At 34.8% G+C, this 20,016-nt stretch overlaps 1 protein-coding gene across 5 annotated transcripts in view; it reads right to left on the bottom strand.

Moving 5' to 3' along the window:
* DNTT (DNA nucleotidylexotransferase) overlaps window positions 1-20,016 on the bottom strand; it is a 127,726-nt gene that overhangs the window by 59,710 nt on the left and 48,000 nt on the right. For all 5 annotated transcript variants that reach the window (XM_074875008.1, XM_074875010.1, XM_074875009.1 and 2 more), the window contains 3 exons: window positions 18,862-18,933; window positions 15,787-15,910; window positions 14,312-14,444 (listed from right to left, as the gene is read on the bottom strand). In XM_074875008.1, coding sequence (XP_074731109.1) covers window positions 14,312-14,444; window positions 15,787-15,910; window positions 18,862-18,933 — 329 coding nt within the window. The remainder of the gene's footprint in view (window positions 1-14,311; window positions 14,445-15,786; window positions 15,911-18,861; window positions 18,934-20,016) is intronic.

The following is a 20,016-nucleotide window of genomic DNA, read 5'->3' as shown; positions in this document are numbered from 1 at the left end:
ATTGTAAAGCTCTAGCCATATATTTTCAGAGAGTCTCTCAAAGAACTAGTCATGTCATAGTTCTCTAAACTCTTGTTCTGACTTCTTTCTGAATATAATCTTGACTTTTTCAACTTGCACTGTTGTGTGACATCAGGTAACGCGGCATTTTAAAGGGCAACTTCTTTGTAGCTACATATTTTTATTTCTTTAGGTGAAATGTGAATATGCATTCCCTGGGTCACCAGTTCAGATTCTCAAACAATCAGATGAAAGTATCTTTCTATTTTGTTATGATTCAGCTGAACTCAATGTCAAGCTCCCACCAACCTTTTAGCTAGAATGTACCAATAGGTTGTTCACATTTTAATCATGGTATTTGAATGGTGGAGGTATGATCTAGATTTTCTAAGTATGGATGTAGTACTATTTATGGCAGTGATATAAATGCATACTATAATGTCAACGTTGAGACATTTCATAAGCAACAATGTCCAGTGAGGATATTATTACTAACACAGACAAACTAGGTGCAACTGGACACAGTAACCTCTGCAACAGGATCAAATAGCCAGGAATGTTTGTTGTTTTTACCCACTAGAACTGTGTCTAGGTGTAAGATATGTCAAGGTGAAAAGCAAATCTTCTGCAGTCTTTGATCATTAACATAACATCCAGAGTATAAGGTTATTAGTTTATGAACTAATATGAGTTTATAAACTTCTTTATGAGAAACAGCAATCGATAAGGTTTTAACATTTGGGGTTTTTTTGTTCTCCAAGACAGCCCTTAGTAGCATCACAGAACAGCTATCATAGCTGATGATTATAACTGAGTCTATCTTATCGGGTTTTGCTGGTCTCTATTTAATGATGATTTTCCATTCTTCAAAAACATTGCCTGATTTCCATCCATCTCTCCCACAGCATTAGCAACAATCCATAATAAATTCCACCATTCCCAAACTGAAAGCAACTAAAAGGACTATTTCTGGCTATATCTTGTAATTCAGGCATCTCCTACATGATTTATTTTTAACCTTTTTAATCTTTTCCTTGTTATCTGACATGTAGAATATGTCCAAAACCAAAATCTAGCCAGCAGTTACCTCCTCAATATCATGTCCTACACCACTAGCATGATCATGTCACACTTAATTAAAATGTTATGGCTACTGTTGCTCACAGGGATCTGCAAAACATACCTTCTGGTTGCTCTAAGCATAATACAAGGTCACCAATTCTTGCAGCTTTTCTCATTATTATCTACCAGGAAAACATCATTCTTTGCTTGTGCTGTCAACTATCTTTACAGCAACTAACTAGCCTGTAATAAACTTTGACTTCTGCTAAAGTGTAAATCAGCAATGAGTAAACACTGCTATAAATATCCTGCCTTCAAGCCAGCTTTCTAGGAATAAAACCATGCTAAAAGTGATGCAGTATATTACATATTAGAATCTGAACTGGTTTTTAGTCTCTTGATTCTAAACAACAGGCATTTGATCTTGCAAACCCTGAACTGTCTGACATCTGAGCCTGCAAAATCTCTTTTGCGAACACTGAACCACAGAATAATATCGTTCATCTTAGTAACTGCTCACTAATAGCAAAATCTTCAGAACAACTTCATCTCTGGCATGGAAATACTTATAAGTAAAACATACTAACAAACAAAATTATCTGGCTATACAAAAATCAAGAAACATACTTGAAAACATTTGAGGCATCAGAAAGCTCTCGGAGGAAGCAACACACATTCAAGAAGGACTGCAAATAAGACAAAATGTAATGAATTATTTCTACTTCTGTCCTGAATTTCTTAGGGATAGGCATCAGAGTTCATATGCAGAGTTTTGATTTGACTTGCCTTTAGACAAGAGTACCACTTTCTTCTGCAGGTCTCTCAGTATTACAAAGACAGTGTTACTAACTGTCTCTCTTCATTCCATTCCCACCTCGAGTGCTTGGATTTTGTAAGGCATCCTCTTTTTAGCAGGTGAACCCAAATGAAACTATTTTATAGGTAAAATCTAAGGAACAGAACTGTCTATGCATCCCTATCTCATCAAGGCCATGTACATCTTTGATTTGACCTCTTGTTCTTTATGTTTTTCTTTTATCTTACCATCTTATCTGAAATCTCCTGTCTCTCTTTTTATCTTGCTACTTCATCTTTTCCTGAATGTATTCCACTATCATAATAGTCCTCCTTGTACCTAATGTTCTATAACTTTTAGAGGATTTTTCCTTACCAGTTTTATGTACTCTATAGCTATGTATTTGTGAGACAGCCTATAAAACCCTTAGTGCTCATCCACGTACAGCAGATACTTTTCAAGAAGTATGTTTTAAATATCCTACTTCAACATACTTCCTGGCCTGAGTATTAAAATCAGTCCATTTAAATTAACTGGCTGAGCACTTCAGAAATCAGTGCATGGTATTAGCTGTCTTCATGCCAAATGCTTATAAGAGACAACTTGATTATTGTGGCTTTTCAGAGCAGTACTTGAAAATATGATGCCTCCCTGGAATGTCCCTGTAAAAGGCCAAAAACCCCAACCATTAAAAAAATCACAAATGACTGGAAAATATTTGCTGGTGCTTGATTTTGCTACAAATTCTGAGTGATAATTACAGTTGATAGTTTATTTGCTCTCTCTAATCATTCTATTATTTACAATAAGGATTTAGCAGAGTTGGTCAGGAAAATGAGAGAAAGCAGAAGGGTTTGTGTGGACAGTTAAATATAAATGAGAAAGAAACGTTTTAATTCAAGTTGTCATTTCATTTTCTTGGACAAAATCTGCATCAAAATATTTCAGAGATCTTGAAAAGGCATTGTAACACTTCACAGAGGTTTCTGTGCCTCTGACTACCTCTTCCATGATGGACATACCGCTGTCTTTAGGTGAAATGACACAATATAGTATGAAGCTTCTATAGCTAAATCCCATCATGAAAGAGAAATTCTGACTAAAGGACTCATTTCACTAAAGAAATACAAATCACTTGAATTATAGCTCCTACCAGACAATAGAATGACATTGCTGTCCAGTTCTTCAGTGAAGAACTGAAAATTTTCACAGGAAACAAACAATACTTATAAATACTTTGACAGATATTTTCCAGCTAGCCCTAAATATAAATGTATGATCTTCATTCGCTATCTTAGTTTCTGGATATAGAGCTATTCTATAACACCACTGATATGTTTTGGCTTGCAACAAAAACCCCAAACAAACGTTAGTGAAAAGCCACTAAATAAAATTCCCAAGAGAGTTAATCAAATCTTCACTGAATTTAGACTTTCTTACACAGTGAAGGATGTGATAAAATCAAAACTTACTAAAAATTATATATTCATATTCTATCATATTCCTATTATATCTAATATCAGTAGCATGAAAAATAATGTCTGCAAACTGCATGAGCCCTATTTTATGTACTTCAAATTAACTGCAGCATATATAACACGACTTTGCTACAGAATAGTTCTAAGGTTATCACCACTGATCTTGCCTGAGATGTTCTTGTAAAGAATTACTTGTCATTCTGTCTACAGATTTTGAAAATGAAGTTATTCAGTCTGTGAATACATCTCTGTACATGTTAATGTTAGGTACCAATTATTTGTACAGTTTCCTTTTTATCAGAACAGCATTTATTCCCCCATGAAATACATACCATACTAATCTGCTCCCAAATTACCAAAACATTCAAAGAGCAATAGTTCACCCTTACTAGGAAGCAGATTTTCCGGCTTATAAAATTATACTGATAAATCAATTTTAGTACATGCTCTGCATCATGCAATCTGCCCCCCTGCCCCAGTCCCAGATTGTATGTTATAATAATGCCTGGGGCCATTGGACTTGATGTGATTTTTTTGGATAAAATGGTATCCTTTTCAAACTGTATCAACACTATGTCTGTGTCCTGTGCAAAAGATCTTTTGTGAGCTTATTCATATGTGTTTTATGCTTACTGAAAAATGACATATTTGTATATTGTAAGAATTGTGTATTTGAGAGAATCATGCTCAAGGAACGGCAGAGCATTTCCCCTTCCAAAAAACCAGAGAAGTGTTTTCAGTATAAGCCATACAAGAATTTAGTAATTTATATGTTTAATTTTCATGATGCTAACAGTAACCAGTACTGCATAAGTTAATTGTTCTAAAAAGCTGATTGAATAATTTTCAGTTCACCTAGCATAATAAAAATCACAACAATTTTTATTGCTAAGCTTTTAAAATGGAAGTGGTCAGTAGAATATGGTTATTAAGTATATTTCATTGATATATTGGGACTATAAATAGTTGAATTATAAACCCCCCCCTTTTATAACTTTTCAAAACATTTACTTTGGCAAACTTGTCTAGAAAATTGTGTAAATAATGCAAAATCTGTTTTAACATTTTGGAATTCTAATGGCATGTTATCTTAAAGAGTGCCACTGCACAAGCCGCTGGAGTTTGGAGCTGGGAGTATTGTTACTCATACTGACAGCTGTCACTGCTTCTTTCCACTTAGGTGAGTCTAATGAGCCAGCCATCATGATAGACTGGTATTTGTTTCAAAGCTAGGACTCATCAGGAGAAAGCAAGTTACTTGTGGGCAGGTTTATAATCTGACACTCATACAAGCAACTAAAACGGCAAAACTGAAGTCAGTGTTGAAATTTTCTCTAGCTAATGACAAGGCCATTCTTTTGCACTTTGATAACCAAAGCCACTGATAAATATACATCTACAGTCCAAATCATCCTCAGCCCAGCTCTTCTACATAACAGACACCCCAGATTGCTTTTGTTGTATCCCATGCTGAGCAATAAACCTAGAAGCATCTTTCCCCATGCCTGCTCCCATACACAGTGAAGGCTTTAACACAGTAGGCCATCTCTGTTATATAGTGAAGGTTTTGAGAAACTGTCATCCAAAATGAGAACAAACATCAAACCGAATTATGGAAACATCAAACATGCTTTTGAACAAACTATGGTAGATTTCTAAACAATTTCTATTACTTTTTATATAAGTAAAAGGCATATTACATTGTAAACACTAAAATAATCCATGAAAATATTAAATTAAAACATAATACACTAATAAGAATGAACAGATTTAAAAAACATGAGACATCCATCTACTGTTTAAAGATTAGATTATTTGCAAGATGTCAGAATAAATTTATGAGGGGAATCTGCATTGTTAGCTCACTTTTTTTCTCACCATTTCCTAAAATGTTTTCAATGTGTAACTTCTTGGCAAATAATTTTCTTCATTTCTCAGTCATGCATCTTTCTTAAAATCTTAAATAGATCTTCTTGAGTTCTTCTTCCTTAAATTACACTCACTTACAAAACAAAGATGCTGTGATTTTTTTTTGTCTCATCTCTACGTATTATTCACCAACACTGCACAAAGAAACTGTTGTTCTTTTGACATTGCATCTCAATAAATGGATTAAATGAGCTGTGAATATCAGCATTTAACCAATAAAGAGAGGTCTTTATTTATTTAAAATATATCAGATCTGCTTCATCTAAAAGGCTAATTGAAAAGGCTATTCAGGTCAGCTGTGATATTAGAAGACAACTGAATCACATTTAATGCTACTTAAAGGCTGTGAATGGGCTAAAAGAAAAATTAAACCATGGCCATTAAAATTTAATTTGACTTAGTGAAGCCATTAACATTTTGGTTTTATGCAGTGGCAAGCATTCTAAAAATATTTCTGTATAATTCAGAAACCCAGAATTGTCAAATGGCTGACCCTTATGTACCAAAAAAGACTGAAAGTGCCCTTAAAATGCAAATCAGAAAAAAGCAAAAGGAGAAAAATTCTTTAAATACCATTAGCTGTCATTCTGTTCTTTCTTCATATACAGTCTTTATATATATTTATTACTGTATACACAATTACATATGCATACATAAATTATCTACTCACAGCAAGTTTCTCACTTATTCTGACTCACTTCTGGTTTATTGTTGCTCATTTTAAACTTTTGCATCTTACTACATCTATCAGCAGGATTCTCTGTAACAGGGCATTTCTGCCTCTGATAATGGCCAAACTGATCCATGTAGTTATCAGCCCAAGCTCATCAGGCAACCTTGTCTTGTACACTCTTTTAAAATAACTTTTTATAGGAAAAGGCAACCTACTTACAATTTGTGGTCAAAACTAGTTAGAGTCCTGAGAATTTTAGTTTTGTTATTACACTAGAAATAGTGGCACTTTTTCAATTAATTGTACACTTTGGTTTTCATTTTAACACTGAATATTAGATTTGGATATCAAATGAACAAAACACTACTTTTACGTGAACTGTAAAGAAATAATCTATTTTTAAGACAATACCTTATCTTACTCCTAGTAGTGTACTTGTGATATGCTGCTTCGCCTCTACAAATTTGGCTTTGTAATTTGAAAATGCTACTGCCAATATTCCTTACGCTCTGTAAAATGACAAATATTTTAAATAGCAAAAAGCAGTCATCAATGCAGTAATTTTAAAGATTTTAGCCAGTTTCATATAAAAACTTTGTCTAGAGTTAAAATGGTAACAAATCTGATCAGGTATCAGTACATAACTAAAATTTCAGATTGACTGCTTGACAAGAAAATACATTACCCCTAGTTTTAGTTTTCATTCTCATTTTTTCCAGTTCAGTTAAAAAAAAAAAAAAAAAAGCTAACAAAGAAGGCTTTGTTGTAATAGTCCTAAAATATTTTTTTAATCTGGGATTTCATATCTTGCTGTATAAACATTACTTATATTGCTCTGGTTTACTCATTAGTACTCATCATCAGTGTTGATAGGATACAGAAAATGCTAAACACTGTTAAGGGTTGTTAGAAATGTATTCCAGGAGCTGCAGGTTATCATGGAAACTGCAAGGCTAATCCAGGGAGTTTCTGGGTCTACATATACTGTGTAAAACCTCTGGCTTCACAGAAATCAGCAGCATTGCCACCTCCTCTCTGGACCCATCACTTGAAATATCTTCAGAGAGAAGAGAGGTGTGTAACTAAACAGCATCCTTCTAATGAGCTGATAAACCTGTGAAAGTGGTAAAGGTTTGGGTAGACTAGGGCATGTAAAAAATCTTGAATCAACAAGTTTTTGAAAGGCTATGAAAGAATACGTTGTGCTGAGTACTCAAATGTTTCATGGATTCTTACAAAGTTCTTTTTGTCCATGACTCCTACATACCTTATTCATCAGCTTCTACTTCATGATTCATCATGGCTAATAATAGATGAAATGAGTGGAAAAATAATCAAAGCTCTAATGATAAAAGGAAGTGTCTGAATTACTCCAATAGATTATCTTCTAAATTGACTTGGCTAGCCATTAATTTGGATAAAAATGATTTTCTCCTTTCTCAACTTATTTTTTAATGGCTTATGAAAAATTAGAAGCAGAAACTAGTGACGACCTCTGTTTCTTCCCAGTTGTAGTGCCTCTGACTCCTGCCACAGAATATTTTTATTCACAGCATCCCAATACCTCAAGGTCAAACACTTCTAAATTTAGGGAGTTCGGTAAAGTGAAGCTGTTTTACTAAACTTTAAGACAAACCAGCTCAGTTTAGAACATCTGTGGGTTAAAAGCCTGAGTGGACTATAGTTTATCAGAGGTGAAGCTGTGCTCACAAATATCCAAACAGTCTCTTCAGTCTGTGCTGGAAGAATTACTAGAATCTTCCAGGATCTGCTTACATCAGAGTATGTGCAAACTACCATATCAGCTGAAGCTTTCAGTGAGCAGCTTGCCTCACAGCTCCTTTATAGCAGATTTCTCCCTGACAAAATGAAATAACAGCAGATTAAAAATTTACTTCTTATAACAGCAGTGGAAGAAAGTGAGCAGAAATTACAGTATTTGGACTGCAGCTGGATACAGCTTACATCTTGCCTTATTACTACTTGTGTTTTGGAGTAGAAAAAGCATAGAAATAACTATATCTAAGAATAGTGTAAATGTATGTAGATACACTATAACAACAAGGTGTGAGTAGAATAAGGAACCTCTGCTTAGGAGTTTGTCTAAAAACTTAATGAAAGAAACTTTTGCTGAATTAATTATATTAGTTTGAAGTCTGGCACTATTTTAATCCTACATCTGAGCAGAAAGAAAAAAATTTCTGTAATAGGACTTCAAACACATTTATCTCTTAGAACCTAACAAAGACTTGGTGTCACATCAGGTGTTCTAGCCTCACCACAGAACCTCTACAGCCTGCTAAAGAATACTTTTATCAGGAGTATCCAATATGAAAAGGTCAATAGAGCTTTTTATCAGGATTTATCAAGAAATTCAGTCAGAGGCCACATGACTAGCTCAGTTAAGTAAACCACGAAGTCTTGAGTATGTATATATGAAGAGCTTGGGAAGTGTTATATTCTTCATACATTTGATCTCACATCCTCTCATTTATGAGCATGGGTCAATACAGTTAGATAATTGTGATTCCAGATGCCTTATAGAAGTCTCATTTCTGAAATGAAGGTGCCACAATAACATTAGTTATTCATCAGTGTGTGAGCCTGTAAAATAATCTCTGGAAGTGTTTCTTTGTCCCAGCTATTTAATTTTATTTTATCTCTGAGATTGAAAGGAGGGATATCTTTAAATTAGTTTTGTGATACACAACAGGAAAGAGTCCTGTCCTATGTCATTCCTTTATGCATTACTTTGCCTTGTAGGAAATGTCACTGCACACAGGAAAGAAACTTTTGCATTGTAATATACAAAAGCATGGCAGTGCTGCCTGACAAACACACTGATCCTGTCCTTTGCTCTCTTCATTGCTTTTCTATTAGCAATCCTTATCTTCAAATGTTACAGAGCCTCAAATCCAGATTTCTAAAAGATAATACAAAATTCAAGCAAGGAGATAGTGATCTACAGTTAGGCTCATGTTAGAACACAATTCAATAATAAGAGAGTCTGAGACAAAACTTCCCTGAAGACTGATGCAAGATGGAGGAATTAGCCTCCCACCAAGACAAATAATACATGATAGGCACTAGTTATTCTGCTTGATGCATTGCCCAGGACACTTGGGCACCTTCTTAAGAACTGCAATATGAAAACTTATCTAAAACAAAGTGTCTCCTTAGTCTACTTCACTCTATCTTAAGGCAAAGATGGGAGAAGCTAACAAAAGTGTGTCTAAGTAAATCTCATTTGAGAAAGTCAGAACTGAAATCATAATACCAATAGGATGCCTAGGTAATTTCTAAAAAATAAGTGCCTATTGATGATATAGTAACTATGTGTTCATATAGAGAAACAACCCTGATGCTGCAGAGCTAATCACAACTATTTGAGTGTGGTACACGGAACACAAGAAAACTGAAATTAGTAAATCATTTGTGAATCACATGGACAAAGCACACAGAAAAGCTATCAGAAAGCCATACTGGAAATGCAGTTAATGCACATGATGATTTATTCTTATTATTGTATTTAATCCTATTCCAGATCCTTTTCTGAACCTCTCCAGTCAAATTTGGGTTTTATGGGTGTATTGAGATATGAATAACCATTACAGAGACTGAAGCCATAAACTACATATACTATATAATGTTTCTTCCAAGTATTTTTGCTCTTAGGAAGCCCTCAGTCTAGATCACCTCTTGTGGCAAAACCAAATATCAGCAGCTAAATCAAGTTAACAAAAACCCAAGATCTTGCAGAATGTGGTGATAATGATTCAGCCCATGACAACCTTTTCTTAAAATCACTTTGAAGCCATGTCCTAACAAGGAGCTACAGGAAAAAGGGAGGAAACTCCTCCAGTTTCACTGACATGAAACCTAGTGTGAAGTTCTCCATCTACTTGTCATTACAAACAATCCTGCAACAATGCTAATATTATTAATAATAGCATTAACATATTGCTAATAGGAATCAAATTTTCTGTAACGTAGTAATATATACAAGATGAGATATTACTACTGAAAAACCCTTAATTCTCATCATAGAATAAAATTACATATTTAATAAACAGGAAAAAAATTATTAGTTCCTCAGTTTAACTCTCATTTAAAAGTGATAACATACATTAGCCTAAACTACACTCATGCCTTGGATATAGTTGAGACAAACACAGTACTAATCAGGGATGTCACACACTAAAATAACGTTTCTTTTCTTCTCATCTCAGGGCCTCTCTTTAACTCAGTATTGAAAGGGAAACTTCACCCTCAGTGGCTTTTGTAACTTGTAATATGAGGTGCTATTCCCCACCTCAGAATTTGTCTCATTAACTTTAACAAGAAAACAATCTTAAATCTCAGCCATTCAAAATAAGAGAGGCTGGGCACTGAAAACAATGCCATGCCAATTCCTGATTCAAATAGACTGCACAGCAAATTCAGCCTTTCTGATAACATTGTCCATGGTATGCTTTATATTGCATTATCAGCATCTTCTATCCTTCCTTCTCTACAGTCAAGCTGATAGGCCTCACTAGATAGACAATGAAATGCATTCCACACCGTATGGGTGCCGTTTATTTATTTCATAACTACAATTGTTCTACTTCTGTATTTCCACGCATTTCAGTGTTGTAAGGTCTGTTTTAAAAATGACCCAGATAAGTGTCAGAAAAAGATTAAAACAAAAAGGAAAAAAATCTCCTAGCCTCTCATACAAAACTATACCAACTGAAACTCAAGGAGTATGTTTTACAGGTGGTTAGCTAAGGGCTTCAGTAGGGAAGTAACAAAGGACAAAGTCTTCCAGACTTCATTAATTTATTCATTTCTGCTCCTGAATTATTTCAAATTAGGGAGATACTGAATGGTTGCCATCAAAACCCTTTATTTCAGTTACTTTTAAGTCTTTATATTCATTTATGGATAGCTGAAAAGAGATTTGCCTTCAACCAAATGTAGTATTATTGTCACTTCCAACCAAAAACACAAGGAAAGCACTTCTGATTAAAGATGTTTTATGAGCTATTGTTTTGTGAAGACAGGAAGAAAGATGAAAGATTTGGAAGGAAAAGGCATCAAGGAAGTAGCAGACCTGAAGTCTGCTTCAGTAATATAACTCTTGAGAAGAGGTAGAAGAAAGAATTTGGGGGCTAAGCTGAAACTACAGAATATTAGAGCAAAAGAGAAAAGAAATTGTATGTAACTGGTCAATTTTCATGTCTTACTCTAACAATTTGTAGGTCTGATATTTTGATTAAACCACATAGGTCCAAAGTAGTAATTTGATTTTCACTTCCTGTCTACAGCCTTTTTTTCCCTGTGAATCTTCCACCATTCTGAATTAGGAATACACAAACCGTAGTCTCCAGTGCTACATAATCTGCAAACGGATAACTACTGGCTTAATCCTGCAATCCTGCTTCCTTGACACAAGCAGTGATCAGTGTCCCAACACAGTCTCCAGACTATCAGTCAAACTTGTGCTCAAAATATCCTTGCCTCTTCTCTTCAAGACTTCAACATTTTCACTGTCCATTGTCCATCCTCCTCTGTTATCCTGTTGCTTTCAAACACAACTGCCAGCCAAGTCTGTTCCTGCACTTGTGCTTGCAATTTGACTGATGCCCTGATGCTTTTGTACTTCACATAGTGGCTTCTCTTGTGTTTGCTCTTAATCCTTTGAACTGCTCCTTCATTTATACCTGAAACATGGCTCATCTACCACCATCCATGATTACAGCTTCTATAAACACCAACTGGCATTAAGACTAGTACAAGAAGCAATACAGAAGACTAAAGGTGAAAGCATCAAATCAAAACAAAGAAAAGTCCATGAACAAGTTTGCTGGGGCTTCAAAAAAAGCTATTATTTACTTGAATTTATTCTATGCTTTCTAATTTTGATTAAAAGAAATACAGCAATATCTGATTTGATGAATTTCCAGGAATCTAATGGAAAAGGTCTAGTAACTCATTAAATATATTCAGCCATGTGTTTGCTTGATGGGTTTGGGAAAAATAATGTAACTTTCTTGTAGTTCATCTCCACCCTATCAAATCTCCATGACTGTAGATCGCTAATGGAAGTTCTGTTCCTTGTAATTCATCCAGTTCTCCTGCATAGTAAGTAAGGTTTATGAGACTCCTGACTTCCAACTCTCCAGTCAAATCTGGAGGAACACAATCATCTTCCAAGTTATGAAACAAACATAAAAAACAAGACAAATCTGGGTCCTGGGGAATTAATATATTATTCAAAGCAGTCATGAGCTACTTTTTCTCTTATTTTAGTAGTATGAGGGAATCAAGTCAAGTTGTTTAATAAAATTTGCTTACTTCTTTTATTAAAATATTTACATAATGATGAAAGAAAGAAATAATAATTTGTTAATTGAAAACTGTGAGCTAGTGAGCTTACACATACTTCATGCTTATGAATACTGCCACTGTATGAGACAAAGAAGAACAGATGTAGTCAAGTCTATTGCAGTTCAGAATTAAAATATAGGTGCCTAATAAAGGTACCTCAATCCATTTAATCAAGTTTTCTACAAATCCTACGCTGCAGTATTTGTTTTCCATGGGATGGTAAAATATCATTTAGGACTGACATTTTGAAACTTAGTTGTTTTAATATATTCTCTGTATATTTAAAGGCACATAATTAATATACAGGATTAATCACTGAAGGCATCATTAGATACTTAAATAATTTTTTTTCTGGCTTGACATACCCATTTAGAGACACAAAAGCTTCTTAATAAAAAAGAGAATGGCTAACTCTCATATCCTCCTGAAATAATAAGCAAAACAATGGGCTTAAATTTGATGTGAGAGATACAAACTTTGCAAACAGCTATGCTGCCAACAAAGCTCACAAATACATCATATCAGAAGAAACTGGGAATTTTCAGTGTGATAACAGTTTTATCCCTGCAACTCTCTGACCCATCTAGACAAGTGTTAATCAGTTATATCCAAGTTACTAACAAGACAAGGTTCCTGACTGCTTTGCATCAGTGGGAAGAGATTGCCACCACATGCCTCTTAAACAAGGACTCACGGAATGATGACATTTGAAGTTTTGAGTATAAAATTTTATCTTGTTCTTATACCTCTGGTCAGGGTTCATACTTGAGACTAATGCTTCTTATTGACCACGCTGTGTTATAAAAATTTTGCAGCTGCTGGCTCAAACATTCTTACAATAAATATGGGACGTATTATAAATATCATCAGGTGGCACAAAGGTGATGAAATACATTCATCACAATCACTGTGCATGTATATAGAAATTACAACTCATATAACATCTTAATTTAGCTCCAGAGTGAGTCTATGCAGGCCTATCTAGGCTGACAATAATAAATCACAGAAGTGATACATTAATTATTAACATTCTTCTGTCTTTTGCTTTCATACCAGTTTCAGTTGCATCAGTGATAGAACTGTGCGTTCTGAGTTCTAGAATACTTTAAGTATTTTTGAAAGATATTTTATATTAAAAATATAGTCAAAGTTTTACAAAGTAATAGATTAAGCAGCAAGAGATTTAAGGTGCAGACTAACGGTTTTTTTAGTTTATGAGCATAATATGTACTACAAGTAGTGACATGACAGGGGACTGAGTACAGAGCAAGGAACCTGATAATCCTGAAGACTATTCCCAGTCTCAATTCTTTGCCGTGTGGCCTTAGGAAAGCTCTCAAGTAAGTGCTCAAAGAATGAATTGTGAATGTCTTGAGCAACAGTTTCAGATTTGGTTTTACAGAGCAAGACCAAAAGCTTTAGGAAAAAAAAATCACCCAAGGAAGAAATTCTGAGATCACCCTATCCATACCAGGGTTTAGTTTATATTCAGTTTAGTCAGTGCTTTATATTCAGTTCAGTCAGTGTTTACTGCAAAGTATACTTCTAACACTACAAACTCTGCCTTAGCACATTTCAATCTCATGTGACCAAGTCCTCCCCCCCCCCCCCCCAAAAAAAAAAGAAACCACCAAGATTGCCTTAAAGCTATTGGATCTTTCTTTCAAGCATGGCCTTACAATAGTCTCAGCCTTAGGAATTCAGATCCACTAAAAGAGAAAAAAAAATATGCTCAAGAAGTAGAGTATGGAATCTAAACATCATTTTTCCAGAAAGCTATTCTTAGATAGATTTTGTTCTGACAAACCAACCATCTATAGTAATAAAACACAAGAACCTGGGAATGTCATAGGATTGCTCTCCTGTTTGAAAAAGAAAACAACCACTGAAAACAAACTCTGATACTTTCCCACTAAGCTTCTTTGATTTTTTCAAGACACAAAGATCATTTTCTGTGTACCTGAATAAAACAGCCAAGTGACCTCATTTGTTTTCACTCACCTCCTGAAACCACCAGTTATGGTAACTAAAGCATCTGGTAGAAATGTACACACAGTATTCTTGACAATCAAGCTTACTGCATCCGCTTCTGCCTTAGATACACAGCTAACAAGGTCCTCATAGTAAAGAAACCCTGGAAATCAAAGGCAAAGAAGTGTCCATCATTCTGTGGAATTATCAAAATAAATCTACATAGCGCTACATAAGCCCCATGTGAAATAGCCACCTCTCACCAAGAAGTTAAACCACACAACTTGTACCATGGACAAGGGAACCCTATCTAATGGCAAGAATTAAGAAATATTCAATCTTGAACCTGAAACTATAGGTTTGTCTCAGGACATGTTGTGGGAAGAAATGTATTTTGATTCAGCCTCCTCAGGAGTCTTTTCCTTCCTCCCCACCATTCCTGGAGTCAGCCTCCTCCCTTGGGTGTGGGGGATCAAAGGCAAGAGACAGCTTCTTTCCCTCATCTTTGTCCTTAAAGTTTATATATATTTTTGTCATTATAATTGGTTATCAATTGTAATAGCAGTTACAATCCTGACATAGCAGTCAGGATAATTGCTCCACTTGCAGAGAACCTGAATATTTATAAATTACTTTGACTTCCCTACCAGCTCCCATCAACAGCATTTCTGGACGTACTGCTTTAAAAGCTGATCATCCCGAAATGATGGGGTTCTACCCAAGTACAGGGCTCAGAGGTATGTGAAATATCCCAGCTCTCTTTGTGTCTGATCACAGAGTTTGTATCAAAAGAGCCCAGTCCTGCAGCTTCCTTCACATTTGTATATGATATAAAAAAGAAAAAAGAACAAAGGAGCATGAATGTGGGCAAGCTGATCCAATGGATTCTGAGGTGATGTAAAACACATGGGTTTAATGCAAAAATGAAGTTACATTATTTTAATGTCATGTTACATAATCTCCTTAATGTAACTGATAACTTTGTTTAGATAAGTTCCTTTATTTAGGGAAATGGCACACACACACAAATATCTACAGGAAAGCAACATTCATTTGACCATGTTTAACACTTTAAAGTTAAGACATGCTAGGATTATGGAAGTAATTTTACAAGTACTTTACTGCAAATCTTGATTTATCACTAAAATAGGGCTTCCCTGAGGGAGACAGATCACCTCTGAAAAGTAGCTCTGGTCTTTCCTAATGTTGTAATTTTTTCACCTGTGCAATAATGACCCATTAATAGTTTTATGTAAAAGAGCAGATTTCACTGGCTATCTGTGTAAGCAATTAAAAAAAAAAAAAGCATATTCATATGTTTTGAATGAGACCATTTTTAATTAGGAGCACTGTTAGTCCAAATATTATTTTAACCTGATAATTTAATATTCACAAGACACTGCACCAAGAAAATGATGTATAAATGAACTTTGTCACCTCCTCTGATTCTGTTACCAAGTTCTCAGAGCACTGAAACACAAGTTTTTATAAGGCTTTCACCTTACCTGCTTTCTGCATTTTTGACAACTTCAGGGTCTTGTCAGCTTTCACCTCTTCCAGAGTTCGTAAACCCATTCTGTACCATTTCTCAGATGTCTTCACTCCCACTCCAAAGACTGAAGTAAATTGCTAAGGTCAGCAGAAGAACACACATTTCAGTGTTGTTTTCTAAAGGAGCAGTGAATTAACAATAAGTAGGTAACAACGAGGTTTCACAAGGACAATACTGGGCAGAGTTTATCTTACATTGAAGATAATTAAAAGAGTAACACAAACATACAGGTTCAGCTTCCCTTCTTTTCATAGTTACATTGAATAGACAATTGTTTGTATACATGGATAGTTCTCATTAAAATGAAATCTAAACAATAACACAGTAGTAGCCCCAGGATCTTTATGTGATTTACCTAAAGGTACACTTTCAATCAAGGTTTGAAATAAGAATAGTAGTCTTTATTTTTACTGCATTTCTTAATAGAAATGCAAACAATAATGTTAAGCAGCTGGATTCCCTTACACTGACCTCACAGCATAAGAGATGTTTCAAGACTACCTTCTTAATTTGACTGACATTACAATTTTTTATTACAGGCACCACCAGCTCCCAGTTGTACACATGATGTTGGTGTTGCAGCACTCCTGAGAGATGGGGTCAGTGGGAACCCTGTGGCTCTTGAAATTCTGCATGGAGGGCAATGGGTCTCAATGGTGCATGGAAACAGATGGTAAGTACATAAAGACAACTGACCTATTCTTATACTGCATTCTATAAGACACATACATTTGGAGGTCATGCCCAATACTGTTTTCCAAAATGGGATTCAATTTTAAGTACAAACATTAATTTTTGTTTGCTTGCATATTCTAAACACTCTAACAATTCTTCAGTCCTCACGTGAGCCAAGCTAAATTCCTATACATCTTATTTGGAGTACAGATTTCACTATTTTGCCCACTGGTTAAAAAAAAAAAAGACCAAATCTACCAGTCTCTGAAGTTTTAGTATGGTTATATTCCGTTTATTCCAAAGTAATTTTGTACACTAACTTATTCCCTGAGACAGGATGTAAAGCAAAAATGTCACAGTTGTAAGCATTATTCAGTGGATCAATATCTCAGATGAACAGTGACATGAAAGCAAGAGGGAAAACTTTCATGCTTGCCCAAAAGCACGTTCTTTATGTTCAGTTTGTCAATACTGAAGCTCTCAATAGTTTCTTTGTACTTTTATAGAATTCAATGAGTAGCTGTGTAAGACACGAATAACTGCTGTTTTCCATTGAATCTACAACCTCTGAATTCCAACCATGCTAGCTTTATTTTGTGTTTCTCTAAAGATATTAATTCCTTAGAAATAATTAAGACAGAGGAAAAAAGGAAAAAAAATCTTTGATAATATTAAATAGGCATTACCCTACATTTTGTATGAAATTACCTATTATTGTCAGAATCATGGATGTTTATGAAAGAATGTGATTTTTTAAAATATTTAGATTGTTATCCTTTAGTGCTTTTGCTAGTGCTAAAAGATTTTCAAATGAGTCTATTAGTGGCTTTAGAACAATTCCAAGAGACTTAATTAATATTGGGATACAGAACTAAAGAAAATAGATTCTATGCCACTGTCCAAATTTTTAGGAAAAAAACCCACATTTTTTTCTTTCCCTACTAAGATCCATTATTATTCAGTATTCAATTTAGAGACCTTCAAGAGTGCAGCGTGAGTAGCAGGTAGCCCATTTCTTCAACTGCATATGCAAGCATTGCTCTTTTTCAGCTGGTGAAAGTGAAGTATATAAACTTGTTCTCTGCAGCATCCATTTCAATTAAGAGGCAAACTGACCATGTCATCCACATACCCTACATCTAAAACACAGATTGTATAATTTATTTCAGCTGTTTGATAACTGTGGCCCTGACACCAGTGGCGATCTTTTAAATCATGATGAGTGATTTGCAGCAGTTACCAGAACCATGCTAAACAGTAAAATTTAGGAATTCGTTAATACTGGGGGGGGATTTTTGGCTTTCTTAGAAACACATAAAAAATTATTGGGAAAAGTGGCTACAGGCAATTCAGCCAAAATGTTGAGACTCTGCTCAGCTAACAAGAGAGCCACAGAAGTTTGTTTTAATTTGGCATGTGAAACAAGGCATAAAGCGTATTTGAGATAATCTGTCCCCTGATAGGTTTTATTCTAATCTCCAAGAAATGTTCTTAAACCCTAAAACATAAGATTTAATGGCTGATCCTCAATCTTTATTACCATTAATAAGCAACTCTGGTTCCTGAATCCTGCTGTACATGTGAATCTACATCTCTTCTCTGAGTATTGCTACAGATGGCATCAACAGCTACCACTGAACATCCTTTCATACTTGCATTACGGGTCAGACAGAATGGAAGAGCCTTTCAATAGCTGAAGTAAAAAGTGAGTAATGCAGGGGAGTGAAGACACAAACGGGGTATTTTTAGAGATTGAAACTGCAGATAAAATTGAAAAAATATTTTTCCGGTATATATTTTTCCAGTGGAGAATTCACTGCAGTATGCAGTATTTATGTGTTTTATATTTCCTGTAACTATGAAGAAGTGTGGCTATGACTCTGAACCTACAATCTGCCTAACAAAGAAATGTCTCCAGTACTCTTCCTTCTGCCTCACATGAAAGAGACTTAAAATAGATCTGAGGCATCTTCACCTGGTATTTTCTTAATACCAGAATAAGATGGTGTAGTGTTATAATGATAATCAACTGAGAAAAAAAACCCAAAACAAAACATCAGGTTAAATTTACAGGAAAGACTGTGCATTACATTAGTTTTCAGGTAAAAGAAATTGTTTAGTTCAAGCTTAAGAGCAACTGTGTACACATTACATTAGTTAGAAAGGTAACTGATTTCACCATTATTGCTTATTCTATCACAGTTTCTCTCCCTTTCTCTTTAAGAGCTTTCTTTCTTTATACTTTATATTGGATGTTTCTTTATAATAAAATTGATGGTTATGTCTAAGATCTACTAAAGAGAAGAAAATATATGTAATTTTAAACAACAGCAACAAACCTCAAAAGATTTACCTTAAATGATTTGTATCGTTCATCATTTAACACTTCTTTAGCTCTAGAACTCTCTCCCTCTTCAATAATCTCCTAAACAACGAAAAACATTACTTTTTTAAAAAAATAAATCAAGATTATAGTAAGATTTAGTAGAATAATCTAAAAGAAAGTCTTATCCACCTGTAAAGACATAAAGAGCATCCTTAGCTAGCATATTGTTTTATTCCATTAGGATCAAATTCTGCAATCCTTTTTGAGACAGAAAGTTACTGAAGGATGAAGGAGAAACTGGAACCACAGAATAAATTTCACAGTACTTATTTACTCATAAATTTACTCAAGGATGAAGTAAAAACTGGGACCATGGAATATATTTCACAGTACTGATTTACTTATAAATTCACAGCCAGAAAGCAGTTATTTATCATAAGCTATCAATGAGTTGTCCTGAAAATTAGATTTCATTATTTGGTTGAGTTTACTTCTCTTGAAAGTAAGAGCATTATAAGAACACATATATTTTTTTCTTGAGCATACAGTTCCTTCAATCTTTCTGATAAAAACTAACAAACAAAAAAAGCCCCACCAATAAAATCCAAAAAATCATCTTATTTTCTGTGGGATCATAACTGAACTCCCAGACCCCAGACAGTAGGCACAAAGAGCACTTCAGAGGCTGCATTCTTAACTGGTTGAATGAGGCAAACAAGGAGCCAGAGTGAATCACAACACTCAGCAATGACCTCTCCAGACAGCTGAGATCTCCCAATCAGGTGCCTGCTCGAAGAACAGCACCTGAGATGTGGGGTCCTGAAAAGGCTAAGAAAAATGCAGGGAATACACAAAGCTCCAGTAAGAATGTAAAGTTCATCCATCACCTAGGTAAAAGGTTCTGCTATAACTCATAGCAAGGTAGGATTTAACATTAAAGTACTAAAATATTTACCAGTTTTGCAAAAATAGTATTTCTAATAAAGCATTCAGGTGAGCAAAGTGATGTTGCCAAGGGCAGAAGTCACATGAAAAAAACTATTAACAGTTAACCTGTCACATCCAAATCAGAATGAGCCTTTAAAAATTACATACAAAGATGATACTTCATTACTTACTAATTTGTATTTATCCATTAATTACCTTTATTCCTAAGGGCAGAGGTTCCACGATGGAACTCTA

Source organism: Strix uralensis, chromosome 7, assembly GCF_047716275.1.
Source record: "Strix uralensis isolate ZFMK-TIS-50842 chromosome 7, bStrUra1, whole genome shotgun sequence".
Taxonomy (NCBI): domain Eukaryota; kingdom Metazoa; phylum Chordata; class Aves; order Strigiformes; family Strigidae; genus Strix; species Strix uralensis.
The sequence above is the reverse complement of the archived record's forward strand: the minus strand, read 5'-3'. Positions and strand labels throughout refer to the sequence as shown.